This window comes from Bubalus kerabau, chromosome 7 (genome assembly GCF_029407905.1).
Source record: "Bubalus kerabau isolate K-KA32 ecotype Philippines breed swamp buffalo chromosome 7, PCC_UOA_SB_1v2, whole genome shotgun sequence".
NCBI classification, from domain to species: domain Eukaryota; kingdom Metazoa; phylum Chordata; class Mammalia; order Artiodactyla; family Bovidae; genus Bubalus; species Bubalus kerabau.
Genome location: NC_073630.1, coordinates 29,046,899 through 29,069,225, shown reverse-complemented (window position 1 = coordinate 29,069,225; position 22,327 = coordinate 29,046,899). Strand labels below are relative to the sequence as shown.

The following is a 22,327-nucleotide window of genomic DNA, read 5'->3' as shown; positions in this document are numbered from 1 at the left end:
GGAGGCTGTTTAGTCGCTAAGTCATGTCTGACTCTTTTGTGACACTGTGGCCCACCAGGGTCCTCTGTCCATAGGATTTCCCAGGCAAGAATGCTGGAGTGGGTTGCCGTTTCCTTCTCTAGGGGATCTTCTGACCCAGGGATCAAACCTGCATCTCCTACATTGATTGGCAGATTCCTTACCACTGAGCCACCCTTCTGGAGGCTAGAAGTCCAAACTCAAGACATCTGCAGATTCGGTGTCTGGTGACAGCCTGCTTCCTGGTTCTTGGACGGCTGTCTCTGCACTGCGTTCTCATATGACACAAGGGACCAGGCAGTTCTTGGGGCTCTTATAAGGACCCTAATCATTCATGAGGGCTCCACTCTCATGACATAATCACCTTCCAAAGATTCTACCTCCAAATACCATCACACTGGGGATCAGATTTCAACTAATGAATTCTTGGCAAGGAACACATACATTTAGTCTATCCATTTCCATCAGTTTCCATCATCTCTTCCACCTCTGGCCAGAGGACCACTGATGCAAAACTTTTCAATTTTGATGAAGTCCAAATAGCAGAGAGTTCTCAGGAAAGGCCACTTTAGATTGGACTTTAGTGGAAGTCGTGCCTGAGGAGGTGACCTCTGAGCTGTAACCTGTAGGAGGAAGACTGGGCCATGGAAAAAGACTGGCAGTGGGCTCATCTAGAGGAAAAATCCATAGGGTGGGGTATTTTAAAAACTCGTTTTCCTGAGCTAAGAAGTGTAATTGAGATAAGCACTTGATACTTTGCCACCATGGGCTTATACAGATTCATCCATCCTTCAAATCATGCAGGATTTTGATGTGGGAAATAAGAAACGTGGGCTTTAAGACAGCCCTGAGAGTAACTGTGTAAAAGAGAGCATATTTTAAAAGAATTATCCTCCTGCCTGGAGATCATGCTTATATGTGGCCATCTCTCTCTCTTTCTGGAGGTCTGTTCCCTCTTCCACTTCCTAACTTGACATCTGGTAAGAGAGAATTTTGCTTAGCAACTGAAATAAAACCCCAAAAACCCAGAAGTGACTATCTTAGTTAAAATTAAAAGTTTAATAAAAACATCAAAAATCATGTTCACGATGAGGACTAAAAGTAGGTATCAGGCAGAATTATAAAACAAAGTACTATTCTTTTTACACTTCAAGTAAATCATAAAATACAAAATCGTAAAACATCAACACACGGGAGGAAAGCACTAACAGTCTTTGCAGTGATTTGCCATAAACAGATGTTTTTAAAGTGCTACAGTTTAAGGCATTATGTTTTAAAGTTTAATAAACATCTTATTTCAACATACTCTCACAGAATAGTTTTTTTTCTCAAATTAGCTGCAAAGTGTCTAGAAAATACTGAAAATGTATTTATAAATTGAGGAGTAATAAATTTGCTAATGCAGAGTTAATAGTGCAATTCCAAAGCATATGCAATTCCAAATGAGGAACAAACTGCCCTGCTCACAACGCAGGGTAACCCACACCATCCATCCAAAATCTGCACAACAAACTCTCCATTCATTCACAGTGCCTAGGTGTTTCATTCATTAGGTTTTCTATTTTAATTAACAAAAAATGCTCAAGGCACCTAAAGATTGGCCTGTATGTCATTTATCCATGTTGAAAATGCAGAGAGATAGGCTGCTATGGGATCTAGTGGAGGAAGTACCAAGAAGTGGTACAGGAAGAACTCTCCTGTTATAAACTGGTAGGTTTGAAACAAACAGTGGTACTTCTTATTAATAACTACAGGAAGTCCTTAGCTTCTCTAAGCTTGAGCTTCATAGCTACAAAATATCATCCTGTGACTGGACAGTCTGTAAGAATTACATAAGTATTCAACTGAAGCATAAAGTATGTTGCCAGAATGAGGAAGGCTCAAAAAGAACAGCTGCTCATATTATATCACAATTCCTTCTATATACGGAATACAATGGGAGAATAAAGGAAAGGCCTGGCCACTTTTGGGGCATGTTCTCTGTGGATAGGTCTGCTCTTCATTGTCTAGGACCGCTCAGACATTTATCATCCTGGCTTTGTGGCAGCAAAAAAGGCCAGTAGCACCCCCATGATTGTGATAACGAAAAACACACCCCCATATTTCCAAACACCTCCTGAAAGAGGGCGTTACCTTTTTCGAGAACTGCTCTTTCAGAAGGAGCTTATTTATTAAGAAACAATTTAGTTATCTTAATAAGCAAAAGAATGCCTTCCTGTCTTTGCGAGTCTTCAAGGATGAGATAATGTTAGGCTTAGTGGCAGGAAGGAAGAACAGGAAAGGAACGTGCAGTACAGCTCAACTCCTTCCCTTATAAATCCCAGTATCAAAATTCCTGAGCTCACTATTCAGGGCTCAAGTTAAAAGCTAGAGCTACATCCTTGTGGGTAAAGACAGCAGAAAGGAATCCTGCCATGAAGCCACTTCTTCATCTAGGCTCACTGTTGATGTAGTTGAAATAGAAGGCAGACACATACATTCAGACCATATCCATTCCTCAACATACTGAACAAGGGTTCTCTTCATCCTATGTCTACAAAAAGTAAAAACTAAAATCGTAAAAGGGTAATGATAACAAGTCCCCTAAAACTGACATAAAACTCTGTTCCAAGATAAGTTCTAATTCATTGTCACTCAAGCCCACATCCTTCTCTGATGAAGTATTAAAGTCTGAACACCACTATCATGTTGCCATGGGTCTTAAACAGGTAGGTCTTCCTTCTCCCGGATTTGTTCTCCAGAACTTAACAGCATCTTAGTGATGTCAGTAAAGATATGGGGCATTTGACCATCGTTCAAGCCGAGATGAGTGTCTGTAGTAGCTCAGTGGTCAAGAATCTGCCTGCCATGCAGGAGCCACAGGAGACCCAGGTTTGATCCGTGGGTCTGGACGATCCCCTGGAGAAGGGAATGGCAACCCATTCCAGTATTCTTGTCTGGAGAATTGCATGGACACAGGAGCCTGGTGGGCAGTCCATAGGATCACAGAGTTGGAGACCACTGAAGTGACTTAGCATGCACACATGCATGCCAAGATATGAGGCAGGTTTTTTTATCACTGCCCTCCATGTGGAAAGACTGAGGCACTGAGAGATGAGATGAAATGCCCACTGGTGGAGCCCACTGGGCATAAAAATCTGTATCGCCTGCTTCCTCATCCACTACGTTCGTCGCAATCCCCCAAGTCACATGCATTATTGAAATGGCTGAAGTTTCCTGCAGAGGAACCCCCCCCCCCCTCAAAAGGAAAAGTCCCACATGTTCTACCTCTTTTCAATCTCTCTCTGATCTGAGCCCAACCTAGATTTTCAGAGTTGCCAGATCCACTGTCAATTACAGAAGGAAGACTCTGTTTAGAAGGATGTGTATTTACATTCTCTGCACCATCTCTTCATGGAGATGTTCTTTATCTCTTTGAAATGATTATATTAAATGGATGTGGGGCTAAAGTTAGACCATATTTCCCAGTCAGGATTGGCTTTGAATCCTTAGGCAAAACAAACGTGAAACTCTGCATTAGGCTCACGAACATCAGGAACAACTCCATCTTTGCCAGCTGCTCTCCCATACACACCCGCTTCCCTAAAAATAAGACCAGAAAAAAGGGATTACAAGAGCACTCCTTTTCCTACCTCAAAAGGGATACATTTATACAAAAACTCTAAATTGAGTGTTTTAAAGGCAGACACAGAGAGGTTTGAAATAAAACTGCCACATATACCCCAGGGCTTCCCAGAGTCTACCAGAATTTTTACCAAGTTCACATTTTAGCTGACTCCTCACAAAAATCTATGCTCATCCTAGATAGAAACGGGAGATTGACCCAACAAGGCGAGCTACCTCGTCTCCTCCATACCTACTTATCTCTTTCCCTGCTCTTATCTGGAAGATTGAAGAGAAAAGACATCACATGAGAATCTCCGGAGCATTCCTTTTCTATAGAAAGAAGCCTCCTTGCCCTCATCTAGGGACCTAAAAGAGTAACTGCTGAGATCAAAGATCCCATCCTCTTACCCACCATTCAGGCAGGTTGAAAGCTGCTCTTAACTCTAATAGGTCTCTGGGACTTCAACAATCACTTGGACAATGCAAAAAGGAAGATTTCTAGTCACATTTAATGATTTAAAATCAACTGCTTTCATTTTTTTAAATATGAAATGAACATAGTGGAGATGCATTATCTAAATTATTTCTCTCATATATTGGCTTGTCAAGAAAGACACATTTTTAAAACAATATCATGAAATAATAAAAGATTCTTCCAGTTCTACTTCTTTCTTAATTATACCATTAAGAAAATAAAAGTTTAACTGACCTATCCCAAAAGGAATAAACGTTTCCTTTTTCATAAGTTGTCCTTGATCATCCAGAAATCGATCAGGGTAGAAATCATTTGGTTTCTCCCAGATGGCTGGGTCTCTGTGTACTGACCATAGGTTGGGTAATATTATTGTGCCTTTAGGAATGGTAAATCCTTGGAGCACTAAAACAGAACAAAACCACAGAATCATTCAACATGCTTTTACTAATAGCTCTCAGTAAACATCACTGTTTGAAAAAAAAAAAAAGAGCTAGTTATGTATCTAGGTTCTTAAGCTGCTGAGAGTAAACTTTCAGGTACTTTGAGGGCAGGGAAAAGACCTTATTAACTGTCATCGTCTCCATATGATCCCTAGACCCAGCCTAAGACAGAGCACAGGAGCTGCTCTGATGCATGCTGAGTTAATAAATCCAATCAAACCATTAAAAATTATAATTAAGAGAAACATTAAAATAGAAATCATGTGGCATGTCAAGTAAACTGTTCCAAAAAATTATAAACTCCTCCCTGGTGGCTCAGTGGTAAAGAACCCACCTGCCAATGCACGAGACACAGGTTCAATCCCTAGGTTGGGAAGATCCCCTGGAAGAGGGCATGGCAACCCACTCCTATATTCTTGACTGGAGAATCCCATGGACAGAGGAGCCTGGCAGCCACACTCCATGGGGTCACAAAGAGTCGGACATAACTTAGAAACTAAACTCAGATGGTAAAGAATTCGCCCGCAATGCAGGAGACCTGTGTTTGATCCCTGGGTTGGGAAGATCCCCTGGAGAAGGGAACAGCTACCCACTCCATTCTTGTCTGGAGAATCCCATGGACAGAGGAGCCTGGCAGGCTACAGTCCACGGAGTCGCAAAGAGTTGGACATGACTTAAGCGACTTTCACTTCTCTTCACTTCAGACAACAAAAATTCTTATATATAATTTACAGCTCACAGAGTCTTTTATGTCCACACAATAATGCAACGAAGAGGGTAAACTAAAGGGATATAACAGGACGTCAGCACTGGCTCTCACCAGCCGACAAGATCATATGTACTTTAAACAATGCCCCAAAGATGCCGCACATACTTCGTATCTAATTTCCACCCAACTGGTGAGTGATCCAATGTCATTTATAAGTGATTGCCTCCTACAATTGTCTTATAAGTAGATGTAAGGCCATTTCATCACAGGCTGTCTCCAGAGGACAACTCCTGGCTATGAGGGACATTTACAGTCTGAGAGCCTATATGTCACTGTAGGTGAGAGGCTGAAACATGTGCCCTCAGAATCAGAGGGGCTCTTCTAATTCTTCACCATTTGTGCTTCAGCTGCAGAACTGTTAAAAACGATGCAGGATAATTCCCAGTTGAACTCCTTAATTCCCAATTTAGGCTAGCTCTTTGGAACCTCCAAGAACAGGAGGACTGAGAGGGACCTTTGTTAACTATTGTATCTGCCAATACAGCCACCTGAAAGGGCAGCAGAATTTGCCTGACCAGTGTACATGAGCATGCTCTGAAGCCGAGAGAGCTGTTTACCAGCCAGCCAGTGCTGGAATGCCAGCCAGTACAGCAAACAGGGGCAGCGAGGCTGAAGCATCCCCTGGACATTTGATTATCCATGACCATGCCAAACCCCCGCTGCACCCTCACCTCAGGTCCTCTGGGTGAAGGGGCTGGGTTCCCCTCAAGGGCATTCCAAGGAGGAAGGCCCTGGACTTGCCTGTTTTCTCTGAGGTCATGTGAGGGATGGAGAGCGGCACCACAGTGCTCAGCCTCTGCACCTCCATGATGGTGGCTTCTGTGTAGGGCATCTGTGCCTTGTCAGTGAGGGAGGGGGCGCGGTCAGCACCAATGACCCTTGCAATTTCTTCATGAACCTTTTCTATACAAAAAAAAAAAAAAAAAAGGAAAGCAGAATCCAAAGGATAAGCCAGGAGAGACTGCCTTCCCATGCACACTTCCCATCACCACACCTGCACAGCTGGGAAGTCGGCAGTAGAAGCTGACTTAGTCTCCGTGAAATGAAGCACTGGTCAGATATCCCAGTAGAGGCAGCTGGTCCCAGGGACTCTGTACCAGCCTGGGACTCTTAATGGAGCATGGCAGAGCAGACAGAGGGGCCAAGGGGAAGGTGCACTGGATTCAGGACCAGTCTGAATCACTCTCTCGTATCAGCTTAGAACTGGCTCTCTAAACTTTTACCTGTGATGACGTGTGACAGCTCAACATGACCCCCAGTGACCCCACCTCTTGGTGGTCACATCTTTGTGCTGTCCCCTCCCACTTTATACCAAACTGGTCTCTGTGACCAACAGAATATGGAGACGTAATGGTATGACCATTCTGAGCTTGGGTTAGAGTTGACCACCATGGCTTTTGTCTGGACCACTCACTCTCGGGTCATTCACTCTGGGAGAAGCTGGCAGCCAAGTCAAGGTCTGAAGGGCAAGGTCTGCCAGCTGTCATGTGGGTGAACCATCTTGCTAGAGGATCCTCCAGTCTTAGTCAAGTCTACAGGTATTTGTCACCCCGGCCAACATCATGATTATAATTTCATAAGAAATCCTATGCAGAACATCTGGGCTAAGCTGCTCCAAATTCCTGATCCTCAGAATCTATGTGACATAATAAATGGTTGTTCTTTTAAGATGCTAAATTTTGGGATAATCTGCTACTCATCAATAGTTAATGAATGTGGGTAGGCAAAATCCCATCTGTAGTAGGCAGACAATGGTCCCCCAAGATGTCCATAATCCCTTAGAACCTGTGAATATGCTATCTTATATGGTAAAGGGACTTGGATTAAATGAAGGACCTTGAGCTGGGGCGATTATGCTGGATGTTTTCGGTGTGCACAGTCTAATTACATGGGTTTTAAAATTGGAGAACTTTTCCCAGTTGAGTTTAGAATCAGAGGGAGATACGACTACGAAAAAATGGCCAGAGAGATACAAGATTGCTGGCTTCAAAATGGGAGCAAGCGGGCCACCAGCCAAAGAAGCTGGAAATGGCAAGGAGATGGATTCTCCTCCAGAGTGTCCAGCAAGGCATGCAGCCCTGCCAATGTCTTGATTTTAGCTCACTGAGACAGTGTCAGACTTCTAAGGTACAGAACTCTAAGATAACAAATTTGTGTTAAGTCACTAAGTGTGTGGTTATTTGTTGTAGGAGCAATGAATACACTTCTTCCCCCTGTCCTTCCACTGTGAACTTCCACTGATATTCACTACCTACTGGTATTGATGTGGTGGAACTAGCTCTGTGACCTTGCGAAAACCACAGAACTCTGGGCCTCTGGTCTCACTTTCAAAAAAGATGGATGGGTTCAGATGATTATGATTCAACTCTAAAAGAGTCTTCTCTAAAGTTCTTTCTTCATCCTAGATTTCACACAGAATCAGACCTGTAGAGATTTAGAGCAGATGCATGCAAGCTGTGGCCTTTGTGCCACTGTCTAGAATCTTGGAGTTTCACTGTTAACACCTTACCAATTCCCTAGGAGATGCAAGCATTTCCATTTTGTTTTCCAGCCTGAAGACGTGGCTTATTGATAGGAGCCACAGGATCACCAAGGTTGTTGATCCTGATTTAAATATCCTGGTTTTGCCATGAATAAAGGAAACATCTGTTTATTACCTTGAATGTTGGGGTGCAGTGACATATACAGGAGGCACCAAAGCAAAGAGTTAGTTGTGGTATCAGTGCCAGCAATGAAGAGATCGCCAATGATATAAAATAAGTAATCTTCATCAAAACCACTATTGCTATTATTTTTCTTCTCCTCCTCCACATGGAGAAGATACATGTCTATGAAGTCCTGAGGGTTCTCTACATCCAAAGACTCTCGATGGTCTTTGATGATTTTTTTAAGGAAAATGGTTAAATCCTTTTCAATCTGTCTTAATTCCTTAAATGGTCCAAAAGGAAGGTAATAAAGCCAGGAGCATATGTTGACCAGGAGGAGCTGGGTGTTCAGACAAACTTCTAAGGCTCGTGACATAAAATCAAGCATTTTCTTAAATTCACTATTGGTGTAATCAAAGCGCCGACCAAAGCACAAAGAGCAAATGATGTTAGAGACAGCGTTGTTGACAATGGGGAAAGGATTGAAAGGGGCATCTCCGTGCTTTTGCATTTCCTCTTTCACATATTTGAACTCCTCAATAATCTTGGGCTCCAAGCTAAGCTTTCCCAAGCCAAAATGACGAAGAGTTGAATGAGAGAACTTCCTCTGTTGTCTCCAGACTGGACCATAATGTGCAAATACAATCCCTGCAAAAAGAAACCAAGTAAAGAAGGTGAGAGACAGCAAAGATTGATTATTAATACTGAAGAGGACCAACCATGAAGTGGACTTGTATTTCTCAAGTCACTTGTGCAAAGCCCATATACATATAGATAAGGACCACCAGCCAAGAAGAACGACTGGCAAAATTTAGTTATCCAGATAGTGTATGTTTCTAATAACAAAAATTATATCTAATTTCACTAGAAAACTTTGCTAAAAAGCTTATTATTATAACTCTGGGTGAAATAAGAGAAAACAAGATTCGATTTCTAGAGTTACCTAAATTTCAAAATCTTATTTTCTTAAAGTGAACCCAGACTTAGAAAATATCTCAAGCTGCTGCTGCTGAGTCGCTTCAGTCATGTTCGACTCTGTGCGACCCCATAGACGGCAGCCCACCAGGCTCCCCCGTCCCTGGGATTCTCTAGGCAAGAACACTGGAGTGGGTTGCCATTTCCTTCTCCAATATCTCAAGCTAGGTACACGCATATTCTAAATATTATGAACAGAAGAAGCACAGTAACAGAGCACACATGAGGGCAGGGATAATATCTGAGTTTGCTCATCATTAAAGTCCAAACTTCTGACATAGTGCTACATACAGAGGAGGAGCTTGTTAAGTATGCGCTGAATACATCAATGACCCAACTGAATTAGAACAGTGCTCACCAAAGCTTGGATCAAAGAACGGGCAAGTAATCTAAAATGTCTGTTGTTGCAAACAGCCCTAAAAGCCTCCGAACTCTAGGACATTCACAACCACAGCTTATTTGATTCTCACTTATGTTATAATCTTTCACCATCAACCCCAACAGAATTGCTCTCAGATGTTGTATCAAATTGTTCTCAAATATTCCTTGCTTCCTGTCACTTATTTCATCCTCCTCTTTTCCGTGGTGTGCTTTATTGTTTCAGCCAGCTCTCCTCCTTCCTTCCCATTTTTCATCTACTTCATTCCTGCTACCTTCAAGGACATGCTTCATTCACTTAACGAATATTTCTGAATGCCTACTATGTACCAGACACTGGGATGCTGTGAATACAGCTGAGAATGAAATAAAGACCTCTCTCAGTGGTCTGTCTATGTAAAAGGATTCTCAATTAAAAAAACAGTCATATGGTCTGTTTTGAATGATTTATCAGGTTCATTTTCCTGCCTGGAATCTTCCACACATCTGCTCAAATACAATCTTCTTTCTAGGCCTTTTGTTTAGGTGTTTCATGACTTCCATTTGTCATCATCTACAAATTTTTCTAGGGGCTTCCCAGGTGGTGCTAGTGGTAAAGAACCTGCCTGCCAATGCAGGAGACGTAATGAGACACGGGTTTGATCCCTGGGTAGGGAAGATCCCCTGCAGGAGGGCAGGGCAGCCCACTCCAATATTCTTGCCTGGAGAATCTCAAGGACAGAGGAGCCTGGCAGGCTACAGTCCACGGGGTCAAAAAGAATTGAACGCAACTGAAGTGTTGCAGCGCACCGTAGAAATCTTTTTGGACCCTCCTGTGTTGAACCCATTTCCCTGGAATCTATGTCTTTTTCTTCTTTCACTACTGAATTTTGTTGAAGCCTATCCTCTAGTAGTTTCCTGGGAAAGGATACATCAGAGACAGATTTTCTAAAGATTTTCAGCACATGTATTAATTGTACCTTTCCCCCTCCATCAGAATTTTGAAAACATTGCTAACAGTATGTTGATGTGTCCTAAAATACACATACCTTCAATGTGACTGCTGCTGCTAAGTCGATTCAGTCGAGTCCGACTCTGTGCGACCCCAGAGACGGCAGCCCACCAGGCTCCCCCGTCCCTGGGATTCTCCAGGCAAGAACACTGGAGTGGGTTGCCATTTCCTTCTCCAGTGCATGAAAGTGAAAAGGGAAAGTGAAGTCGCTCAGTCGTGTCCGACTGTAGCGACCCCATGGACTGCAGCCCACCAGGCTCCTTCGTCCATGGGATTTTCCAGGCAAGAGTACTGGAGTGGGGTGCCATTGCCATACTGCCAAACTCCTCTCCAAAGTGGAGAAAACCCCAAAAGTGTGCCTACCAGAAGTATATTAATGATCTCTTGTCAAATAGTTGCCATCATTTGGCAGTTATCGACATTTTATTTTTGCCAATCAGAGGGCTGAAATGTATCTCATCTGATTTTTATCTGCATGTCCCTGACTGTTACAGTGAGTTGGAACAGCTTCTCATATGGCTTTTGCCCAAGTTTCCTATTCTGTGATTTGTGCTTATAAACTGTGCAATTTTCTTCTTATACATTCTACATGCAAAGCAGATACTGTCTTTCATCACATGAATTGCTTTTTTTCATGTTTTCATGCTACTACTTGATAAACAAGTTTTAAATATGAAGGTAGTTGCATTTACCAATCTTTTCTTAGTGGTTTGTGCTGTGTATCTTATTTTAAAAATCTTTTCCTACCACAGGTTCATAAATACAACTATTTTCTTGTAAAATTAAAACATTTTGCTTTTTGACATTTAAGTCTCTATAGCCTACCTGGAGTTTATACTTATGTTAGGTATTCCTGGAGAAGGCAATGGCACCCCACTCCGGTACTCTTGCCTGGAAAATCCCATGGATGGAGGAGCCTGGTAGGCTGCAGTCCATGGGGTCGAGAAGAGTCGGACACGACTGAGCGACTTCACTTTCACTTTTCCCTTTCATGCATTGGAGAAGGAAATGGCAACCCACTCCAGTGTTCTTGCCTGGAGAATCCCAGGGACGGGGGAGCCCGGTGGGCTGCCATGGGGTCGCACAGAGTCGGACACGACTGAAGCGACTTAGCAGCAGCAGCAGTAGGTATTCCTACTTGTTGTGAAGAAGGAATCCACTTTACCCCCTATTCTGATAATCTGTTATTCAAGCACCATTAATGGAACAGCTTCTCCTTTTCCCTACTGATCTACACCACTTCCTCTGTCATACATTTGCTGTATGCTGGCAGCTCCATTTACAGGTTTTCTAGTCTGCTTTCTTGTATATTGTTGCCGTTGTTTAGTTGCTAAGTTGTGTCCAACTCTTTGGGACCCCATGGACTGTAGCCTGCTACGCTTCTCTGTCCATGGGATTCCCCAGGCAAGAATACTGGAGTGTATTGCCATTTCCTTCTGCAGGGGATCTTCCCGACCCACGTTTCCTGCATTAGCATGCCGATTCTTTATCACTGAGCCACCAGGGTAGCCCACTAATTTTCAGACCTTTATCCTAATAAAGGGTAGTGAAGGCGCTACAAGGGTTTCCCAGGTGGCTCAGTGTACAGAATCTGCATGCCAGTGCAGGACACACCCCTGGCTTGGGAAGATCCCCTGGAGAGGGGAATGGCTACCCACTCCAGTATTCTTGCGTGGGGAATCTCATGGACAGAGGAGCCTTGGGCTACAGTCCATGGAGTTGCAACGAGTCCGACACTATTGAGAGACTAACACTTTCACTTTTCAAGGCTCTACAGTCGCCTTTGAGATCCACTTTAGCTGCGGTCCACAAGTATTGTTTGCATGTCTTTTCAATACATTTGAAGTATAAAGTTTTTCTTCTGTTACGATTCTCTTTTGCCACCTAGGTTAACTGGCTTATGCTGATTTTTTACATCGATGAGGCTTTTTAGTCTAGAATGTGATCAATTTTAATAAATCTCCAAATAAAGTAGGGAAGAATTTTTATATAAGCAATTGTTGGGTATGCTGCTGCTGCTAAGTCGCTTCAGTCGTGTCTGACTCTGTGCGACCCCATAGACAGTAGCCTATCAGGCTTCCCCGTCCCTGGGATTCTCCAGGCAAGAACACTGGAGTGGGTTGCCATTCCTTCTCCAATTGTTGGGTATAAGGTCCTCTTTTTTCGAAATTTTAAAAAAACTTTTAATTTTATATTGGAGTATAGCCAATGAACAATGTTGTGATAATTTCAGGTGAACAGCCAAAGGGACTCAGCCACACATATACATGCATCCAATACAATTGAAATTTAGCACTGTAAAATTGTCACTTTGAAACTAAAGAAGAAACAGAAAAGATAGTGATTTTTGCATATTGTTACATGACCTTATTAAATCTTTTTTTCATATGAAGGATGAGAGCACTAAAAAATGATCCACTACAGGTGATAAATACACTAAGCCTGCCACTGTAAGGTCCTTTCCAACAAAGAAAGCTAGATAACTGTTAGAATCAATTCTTCTTTATCCTTACCAAATTTTTATCTGCCTGATCTCTCAACTATTCAAATACTTTTGTTAAAATATTTTGCTCTAATGGTACTTGTCAATTTCTTTATGCAATTATGTAAGTTTTTGTTGTGTGTGTGTATATATATATTTTTTTAATAATTAAAATACACAAAAATTTTAAGTATCTATGTTGTATATGCCAGACAACATTGTCAGCTACATTCAAATTTAGAAATATTTTATCTTCCTGGTTAAAAAAAAAGGGTTCCTGTTATCATCATGTAATGCATTCCTTATTCTTTCTTTCTTTCGTTTCGGGGCTGCACTGGGTCTTTGTTGCTGCGCTCCGGCTGTCTCTAGTTGCGGCGAGTGGGGGCTGCTCTCTAGGTGGAGTGCACAGGCTTCTCATCGTGGTAGATTTTCGTCTTGCATGGTACAAGGTCATCTCTCTCTGCCCTCATTCCCCTCTCTACTTCAAATCACTGGCTGACCAAGAGGTCACTAAAATCCAAAGCTCTTCAAAAGCATCTATTTTCTGCAGGGAAGGTGGTGGTGATAAGGAACTGGTCTAACTACAGTTTATATGCACTTCTAGCAATTGCTGTTTTCAGCTCTCTGGCTCATCCCTATCTCCTGCAATCACTGGTACCTCCGATTCCTGAGCCTTTCTGGGATTCCTTAGGAAGAACTGTACCACACTCCATTAGCACCTCCCCCTGCAGAAACCTAAGGGTGGTCACCCACCACTCTCTGAAGTCATTTGCCAATCCTGTCTCTGTTTTCTGTCTTCAGATGTTGTGGTACAGGGTTATAGGAACATTTCATCATGGATGGGGTAGGTGCTTCTGTGAAAAGTTCCTCTGGTGTAGTGTGTGATTTTCAAGAAGGAATAAAAATTTATTAACTACCCCTGAAACTAGACTCTCTTTGTTTACTAAACCCCCATGAACTATTTTCTAGGGAACCACAGCTTAGTCACACTTCCTGTCTTGAGCCCAACCTTTACTGCTGTCAGCAGTCAGAGGCTGTGTTATTGGGCTCCCTTCTCTTTCCTTGGAAAGATATGGTCTCTCACTTAACTTCAGGATTGTATCCTAATTTTAACTGCCATCTAATTTAAGATGTCACATTGTCACATATGACATCTCTGGTCTGTCTTATTCTCAAGGGATTTTATTTTTTGTTAGGTCTTCAGTCTGTGTCACCTACTCATCTTTCAAACTCTCACCTTTAAACTTATCTTTAAATCCATACATTTGGATTTTAGAAACATTTTATCTAGCAAAATGCCCTCTATTAGTTTTTCCAATATTTATTTAGGGTCCCCTATGTACCAGCTACTAAGGGCATATGGATTTAAAAGACACAGTCGCTGTTCTCGAGATGCTTTCAGTTTTTTGAGGAACTGGATAAATCAACAACTCTACTGTTCTATGCTGGACTCTACTGAAGTTGCATAGCATATTGAAATGTTGTATGGTGGGTTGCACTAAAGCTGCATAAGTGGTATGTATGATATTGAGTTGTTGCATTGTTGGGCTGTATAGGATTGAACGCTGTATGCTGGACTATACTGAATGTTCCGTTGTTGGGATACATTGCATTAAATGCTGTATGTTGGAGGCTATTGAGGTTTCAGTGTAGGCGGGGGAAAGAGCATCCTGTCAGCTGAGTGAAAGCAGTACTTCTCAGAGAGGACATCTGGGTGATACTTCATTTGTAAATAAGGATGTATATGAAGGCACATTTTAGAAAAATAAAGAACTTGGGGAAAGTTAAAAAGGGGCTGGTTTATCTTTAGGGAAAAATTCAGGTTTAGATAAGGTGGGGAAAAGGAGGGAACCCTCTCAAGAGAGGCTGGTCCTTGGGCATTGGGTATTGACACCAACTTGACAGATATGAGGACTTCCCCAGTAGCTCAGATAGTAAAGAATCTGCCTCACATGCAGGAGACCTGGGTTTGATCCCTGGGTCAGGAAGATCCCCTGGAGTAGGAAATAGCAACCCACTCCAGTATCCTTACCTGGAGAATTCCAGGGACAGAGGAGCCTGGCAGGCTACAGTCCATGGGGTTGCAAAAGTCGGACACAACTGAGAGACTAACACTTTCACTTGGACAGATATGAAGTGCAAGACGTAAGAGGTGTCCAAGGAGACAGTGTCTGAGAATGTCAGGGATGAGAGGCATGAGCTAGCTGACTATAGTCTTTATGTTTAAAAACAACATCAACTTGTCTAAGCACAATCATTTGAAAAACTCAAATTTAACTTTCCTACATGCTAGAACTCGTTGACAATGTGTTAAGTGAACAATTTCCAGCACATCACTGTTCATGAAACATTCCTTTTCTGCTAGTCTCACCCACTTTAGTAGCAAAATTCTTTAAAAACAATTTCTTGTAAGAAACATTTAATAACACTATTGGTCTCCAGTTCCTAATATCACCTTCTCTTATAGACTACACATCCTCCTTCTGGACAATGTCACATTTTATAAGGTTGCCGTTGGAAACGACACTGAAGAGAGTGAGCAGGGAGTAAGGAATGCCTGGGCACTCCTCAAATCTTGCTGAGTCTCTCAGCCTTTCATTCCTGTGGCCGATCTCCTTCAAGCTGACCATGCCATCCACTTCTAGATCTATGAAGTCAACCCAGAACTCATCTGCTCCTTTATCCCTTGATGGGCATCTTGAGATAAATTTACCTTCTCCCGTTTTATTCTTCACCTTTGAAACAATTCCATTAAAAGAGTCCTTGACTATCTACATTTTCCTGTGCAGATGGCCTATTGTTTATTTCAAGTAAAATCTATAAGCATTTCCCTTGTTACATATGGTTCTTGCTTTACCTTCTCCTGTCAATCATCTTAACTAGCAACAGAAATTTCTTCCAGCACATTTGCCCAACATACATCCACCAGAACACCAGAGCAGCATCGCCTGAGACGTCCTAGCTGTGTCTTGGGGGAATTAATACTTTCAGGTCAGACACTGAAGCAGCAAATTATCCTGGGCACCCAAGACTTTCCTAAATAAGGAGGGATCTAATAACAAGCTGTGATCCAACTAATACTTAAAAACTGCCTTGTTATATATAACAACTACCTTATATATGTAATAATAACCACCTTATTATATATAACTGGGAGAAGGCAATGGCACCCCACTCCAGTACTCTTGCGTGGAAAATCCCATGGACAGAGGAGCCTGGTAGGCTGCAGTCCATGGGGTTGCTAATAGTCAGACACGACTGAGCGACTTCACTTTCACTTTTCACTTTCATGCATTGGAGAAGGAAATGGCAACCCACTCCAGTGTTCTTGCCTGGAGAGTCCCAGGGACGGGGGAGCCTGCTGGGCTGCCGTCTATGGGGTCGCACAGAGTTGGACACGACTGAAGTGACTTAGCAGCAGCAGCAGCATATATAACTACCTTATTATGTATAATAATAAATGCCTTACAATATATTTATGTATAATAACTGCCTTATTATATTACATATAATATATATCTAATAAGGCAGTTTTTAAGTATTAGTTGGATCACAGCTTGTAATTAGATCCCTCCTTATTTAGGAAAGTCTTGAGAGCCTGGGATAATTTGGTGCTTCACTTAAAAGTATTAATTCCTCCAAGAGACAGAGCCTATTATACAGAGTGAGTGAGTCAGAAGGAGAAAGACAAACATTGTATATTAACGCATGTGTATGGCATCTGGAAAGACGGTGCTGATGAGCCTATCTGCAGGGCAGTAGTGGATACAGACACAGAGGACAGGCTTGTGGACATAGTGGGGGACACATGGAGAGAGCAGCACAGAAACACACACTACCATACACAAAACAGAGCCAGTGGGGATTCGCTGCTGACACATGGAGCTCAGCCCAGGGCTCTGTGACAGTCTAGAGGGGTTGGACGAGAGGGCAGATGGGAGGGAGGTTTAAGGGGGAGAGGACATATGTATACCTGCGACTGATTCACGTTGATGTATGGCAGAAACCAGCACAGTATTGTAAAGCAATTATCTTCCAATTAAAACAAAAAAAAAACTGCCTTATTATCGATTATTGACCAAACTATACATCCACCAGGAAGGACCTCAACGAAGAAAATCTAATTCTTACCTTTAAAAAATCAGGAGGAAAAAAAAAAAAATCAGGAGGAAAAGACAGACAAGCAACAAAAGTGACAATACAATGTGGTAAGTACAACAATAGGTGGTGCTTGGGTGCATGCATTCATTCATTTCTTGACTACCTACTCTGTGCCAATTAGTGGGGGTACAGTGGTTAAGATGACCTAAGTCTTCACCCTCACAGAGGTCACATTCTGGAGGAAGGTGGGGTCGGTAATAGGCTAAATGCTTTCAAAATGTTTAATGAATGAGTTTGGTGAAATATGAATGAGATTAAGTTATGATATTGGACAGTGTCTAAACTAGAAGTGAAAGGTGACATTTGACCTAAGAGATGATAAAGAGTCAGCCAAGTACAAAGTTATTCCAGGCCCAAGGATAACAAAACCCAGTAGCCTGAAGCAGTCACCAACTTGCCAGGAATCAGCTTAGTGTGTCCAAAGCAGACACTGTACTTGAAATGTACAAGGAAGGTGTGAGTAGAAAAACATAAAGTCCAAAAGGCAAACAGACGCCAGACCCTTTAGGGTATAGAATGGGGTCAGAAGCAATTGGTTTCAGTGGCAGAGTGACATGATTTGTTCTGATTCGTGGCTTTTTGTTTTTCTTTTAAGAGATCCCTTTGATTGCTGTATATATGAATGATCAGAGCAGAAGCAAGCAGGCTAGTTAAGAGGTTTCTGCAGTAAGAGATGAGAACTGACTGTAGCTTGGATAAGCTGGAGATGGGGAAAAGTGAATGGATACAGCACACGGATGTATCTGCAGTAGGAACTGACGGGACTTATTGACTGACTGGTAGGGAATGGGATGAGAGTTTAACTGAAAACAGTGGTATCACAGAGAAAAGAGTAGCGCACCTCTGCCCGGGAGGGTAGAGAAATATGTCATAGAACACATCCTCGGAGAGGAGACATTGAAGCAGGTATGAGAAAACAGAGCGCAAGTGTTGGTGAGGATGTGGAGAAACTGGAATGTTGGCCGTTGCTGGTAGGAATGTAAAATGGCGCAGCTGCTATGGAAAATGGTATGGCAGTCACTCAAAAATTAAACACAGAGTTACCTATGATCAAGCAATTCCATTTCTGGATTTACACCCAGAAGAACTGATAGCAGCACTTTGAGCGGTTATTTGTAGATACACCACGTTCACAGCAGCATTTTTCACAATAGACTAAAGACAGAAGTACCCAATAGTCCATCAAGGAGGAACGGATAAAGAAAGTGCAGTGCAAACGTTAAATGGAACAGCAGTCACTCTTAAAAAGGAAGAAAATTCTCACACGTGCCACAAGATGGATGAACCTTAAAACACTGTATGAGGTGAAATGTATCAGTCACAAAAGGATAAATACTGCATGATTCCACTTAAATAAATTACCTTGGAAAATAGAATGGTGGTTGCCAGAGGTTAGAGACTTTAATGTTTCGTGGGTGTTTAGTGTTTATTTAATGGGTCTAAAGTTCCAGTTTTGAAAGATGAAGAGGGTTCTGGAGATAGCAGAGATAGTTTCACAATGTTATTGACTTAATGACGCGAAACTGTATGCTTAAAAATGATTAAGATGGTAAGTTTTATGCTATCTGTACTTCACCACATTAAAAAAAAAAAAGAGAGAAGAAAAGCAGGCAGTTCTCCAGGTGGCCATGAGATCGGAAGAGAATTCCAGGTAGAAGCAGCAGCCTGTGTGAAGGCGTGCAGAGGGTGAGGTGTGGACTATGACATGTGTAATTTGTTTTTCAGTAATATCAAAATTAATGTTTTAAACATTAAAATATTAAGATCGTCTTTACTATTCATTTAAAATCCTGATGCAAAAATCTGGCTTAATCAGGGTCTAAAAAGCCTGAATCTCTTTATGCCACATTCCAAGAAGGGGAAGCAGCAGTTCATTTACTTAACAGTTACTGACTCCTACTTCCAGGTGGCACAATGGTGAAGTATCTGCCTGCCAATGCAGGAGATGCAAGAGACAAGGTGTTCAACCCCTGGGTCAGGAGATTCCCTGGAGAAGGGAATGGCAGCCCACTCCAGCGTTCTTATCCGAAAAATTCCAGGGACAGAGGAGCCTGGTGGGCTACAGTCCATGGGGTCGCCAAGAGTCAGACACGACTGAGCACACACACACACTACACTACTGCGTGCCAGGAAGGACAAGGAATTACTCTGTCCTCCTAGATGTCAGTCTAGTGGTGAAGGCACAACTTTGGGCCCAAGGTTATAAAATCCTGAAGTCTCAGGACTTATAACTGCAGCGAAGGAAAAGTACTTTTGCAATTAAACAAGTTCTAACAAGGGAGCCTAACCTACCTGCTGCAGAAGTGAGGGGGGAAAAAAAAAAAAACAAACTCCCTGCAGCAAAGACATTGAAATTAACACCTGAGTTAAGGATAGGATTGGCACAGATGGAAAAATAGTCTGGGACCCGTGCCGGCCAATACAACAGAGGGAACACTGATAAATAAAGGGCAACTGTGATATTCGACTGCAGCAGATAAGATGTTTACCAACCCTCAAAACTGCCCAACTTAGACTTCCATAAGCAGGAATCAGAGAGACTCTGAACCTGATGTATTAGTTTGTCAGTTGGCTCCTATCCTATGGGAAAATAATCACATTAAATTCTTGCACTCCGAAGGCCAACGGTGTAAATATCCCTCTCTCTTTTTAACCAGGCCAAAGTTTCTCGTCGGGAACACAGCCTGAAGAGTGAGGCTCCGTTCTGGGAAGGAGTGATTACTCCTGGGGTGGATGGAGCCTATCCCAGCGGGATGGACGGGATCCGGGAGTGGGAGGCGCGCCTCCCTCCACCTCCGGGTACAGGTGCGCGGCGGGCCGGGTGCGCGGCCCCAGGGGCACAGAACCCACAGCCTCTGCGCACCTGCAGCCCCAGCCGCGCGTTCACACGGCCCGTGACCCCCGAGGCGCGGCCCAGCTCACCCTTCCCCTTGGTCATGATGGAGGTCAGCGGCATCCGCGGGCGGTCGCTGAAGACCTCGGCCTGCTGCACCAGCGCCTCCCGCACGCTGTGGAAGTCGTTGAGGACCACCACCAGGTAGTGGCCGATGAAGAAGCTAAAGATGTTGCCGTACACACGGCCCAGGTCGGCCAGGAGCAACTGCACGCCCTGGCCCGAGGCATTCATTCCTCCGTTTCTCGCTCGGCGATACGGCCAGCTCTTCCTTCGGAGAAAACGCGGCAGCAGCACGAAGCCGAAGTTGCCCACCACGGGCCAGGGCGCGGGCCCGGGGGGGATGCCCCGCTCCGGGAGCCGCCACAGCCAGCTCCAGCCCAGCAGCGCGGCGAGGACGAGCAGCAGCAGCGCGCCGCCCGTGGGGTCCAGCCGCAGCAGCCCCGGGGGCGCGTGCAGGAGGCGCAGAGGCCAGGCCGCGTCCTCGGTGGGGGGCGGGGGAAGCCCGGGGGAGGCCATGGCCTGTGCACCGGTGTCCGTAGCCTCTTACCGCAGACCCCACGAGAGTCTCCCAGACACTGGTGCCGGGCCCCAGGGCCAACTCCCCTGGGCTCCCAGGGGCGGGGAGGAGACGCGGATGCCACTCCGGATTGGCTGCACCCACCGCCTCCGCCTGTCCCTCCAATCAGCGTCGCCCGAGCTGAAACGGGGACGCGCTCGCAACCGCGCTGTTGAGGTCTGCGGACCCGGCTGGGCTCGCGACCTGAAAGTTGGTTGCCTAAGCCCGGTCGCGCCCCTCCGCTGGGTCGGACTTAGCAGTGACCTACGCCTGAAAAAAATATACTGGCACATATTTACGTTCTGTTTGGTTATCGGACTTCCTGTGTCCATTGTCAGTTGCGTGCTTAAACCGTGCCAGGTCAATAGGCCCCTCTTATGACTCAGCTTAAACATTAGCACTTTTACCCTGAGCTGGGAGAGAGGTCCTCGCCCCGTCTCCTGGAGCAAAAAGACAGGATTGCTGCTTTATCTAAATCGGGATTCGGAGAAAGAAAGGACCCTTTCTTCCACCCAGAAACAGCAGGGTGATGGAAATGCAATGTGTAGAATTTGTAGATGTAGGTGACCAACGCTTTGGAAAGGATGGGTGGGGAATAGTCGAGAGAGGGTGGGGGAGGGCGGGTGATCGAGTAAAGCGCGTAGAACTTGCTGCAGGCGGTGGTAATATCTCTTTTGTGCGGAAAGTGAAAGCTCAGCGTGCGTTTCAGCGTGTGGCCGAGGTAAAGCACGAGACCTAATCCAGAAATTTGCTTGGAGGGTTTAATTAGCTAACAATATAAAAAGCAAATTGGGCGAGGAGGGGTGACAGTATCGTTCTAGCTATGATACCAAACCAGAAATGCTGAGGTTGGCATATTAAGAATTGTGTAATGCTTTCCAAGTCTGTCTTTTTCATAATTATGGCTCTTCCCTTTTTTCTGACAGCACACAGGATATAATTGCATTCACATTGTTTTCCTAAGTAAGTCTCTTCTGTGATGCAGCTAGGAAGTATTATGGGCTGAATTGTGTTCACCTGAAACTCATATATTGAAGTCCTAAGCCCGAGTACCTCAGAATGTGACTGTATTTGGAGACAGGGCCTTTAAAGAGGTAGAGTAAAATGAGGTCATGTAAGTGGGCCCTAACCCAGTATGACTGGTGTCTTTTTAAGAAGAGATTAGGACAGCAACAGACACAGAGGGAAGACCAGGTGAAAACACAGGAGGAAGATGGCCATCTACAAGACAGGGAGAAAGGACTCAGAATGAGATCAACCCTACCAACACCTTGATTCTTAGATTTCTAGCCTCCAGAAATTGAGGAGGTCTGTAGTACTTTGTTATGGCAGCCCTTGCAAACTAATTCAGAAAGGGAGCCCTTGTTCATAATACATACTATGGATAAATTATTTTAACATGAAACATATAGCTCATCCAGTGCTTCTTAAGGATGAATTTTCCCAAATGATGTTCAGGCCTTTCTTGTCAGAAAAAGGAATACTGTCTACTTCATCCATCCTATTTTAAATAGAGGAATAATATAATAATCAGTAGCAGTAAAGGAAAGGAATACCAAAAGATCTTTGGGGTGGGGAGAGAGGGAAAGGAAGAGGAGAGGAGTATTAAGGGAAACATTTTTAAATGGAATCCCCAAAGATCATTTAAACCACTCACCTTTCCACTGGAATCCTTCCTGCTGGATTTCAGCCAGAATTGTTGGTAACAGTATATCCAAAATATCTAAGTACTATTATTTTGTTATCAAGAGTGGTGTTAAATCTTTAAAAGAGAGGTGTTAAATTACTCTATTTGTAAAACTACAATTGTCCAGCCGGCTTGTAATTCCCTAGGAGGTAAATGCTACACAGGATACCCATCCAGGGTCAGTGAACATGAACAGAGAGAGCTTACGGCTTAAGAAGAGTTTGCAAAATGCTAATGAAAGGAAAAGT

At 43.6% G+C, this 22,327-nt stretch overlaps 1 protein-coding gene across 1 annotated transcript; it reads right to left on the bottom strand.

Annotated features, from left to right (window-relative positions):
* Positions 1-1,062: 1,062 nt before the first annotated feature.
* LOC129657582 (cytochrome P450 2U1) lies at positions 1,063-20,446 on the bottom strand. The gene is made up of 5 exons (XM_055587921.1): positions 19,863-20,446; positions 7,966-8,601; positions 6,050-6,211; positions 4,334-4,501; positions 1,063-3,600 (listed from the first exon to the last, which is right to left on the bottom strand). Exons 1-5 carry the CDS (start codon positions 20,350-20,352, stop codon positions 3,425-3,427), a joined length of 1,632 nt encoding a protein of 543 aa, XP_055443896.1. The 5' UTR covers positions 20,353-20,446; the 3' UTR covers positions 1,063-3,424.
* Positions 20,447-22,327: the final 1,881 nt, after the last annotated feature.

Coding starts and splice junctions, on each gene's coding strand:
- LOC129657582 (XM_055587921.1), bottom strand. CDS start 20,352: ATGGCCTCCCCCGGGCTTCCCCCGCCCCCCACCGAGGACGCGGCCTGG. Junction 6,212..7,965: donor ACTGCACCCCAACATTCAAG/GTAATAAACAGA, acceptor TTTTTTGTATAG/AAAAGGTTCATGAAGAAATT. Junction 4,502..6,049: donor CATGACCTCAGAGAAAACAG/GCAAGTCCAGGG, acceptor GTTCTGTTTTAG/TGCTCCAAGGATTTACCATT.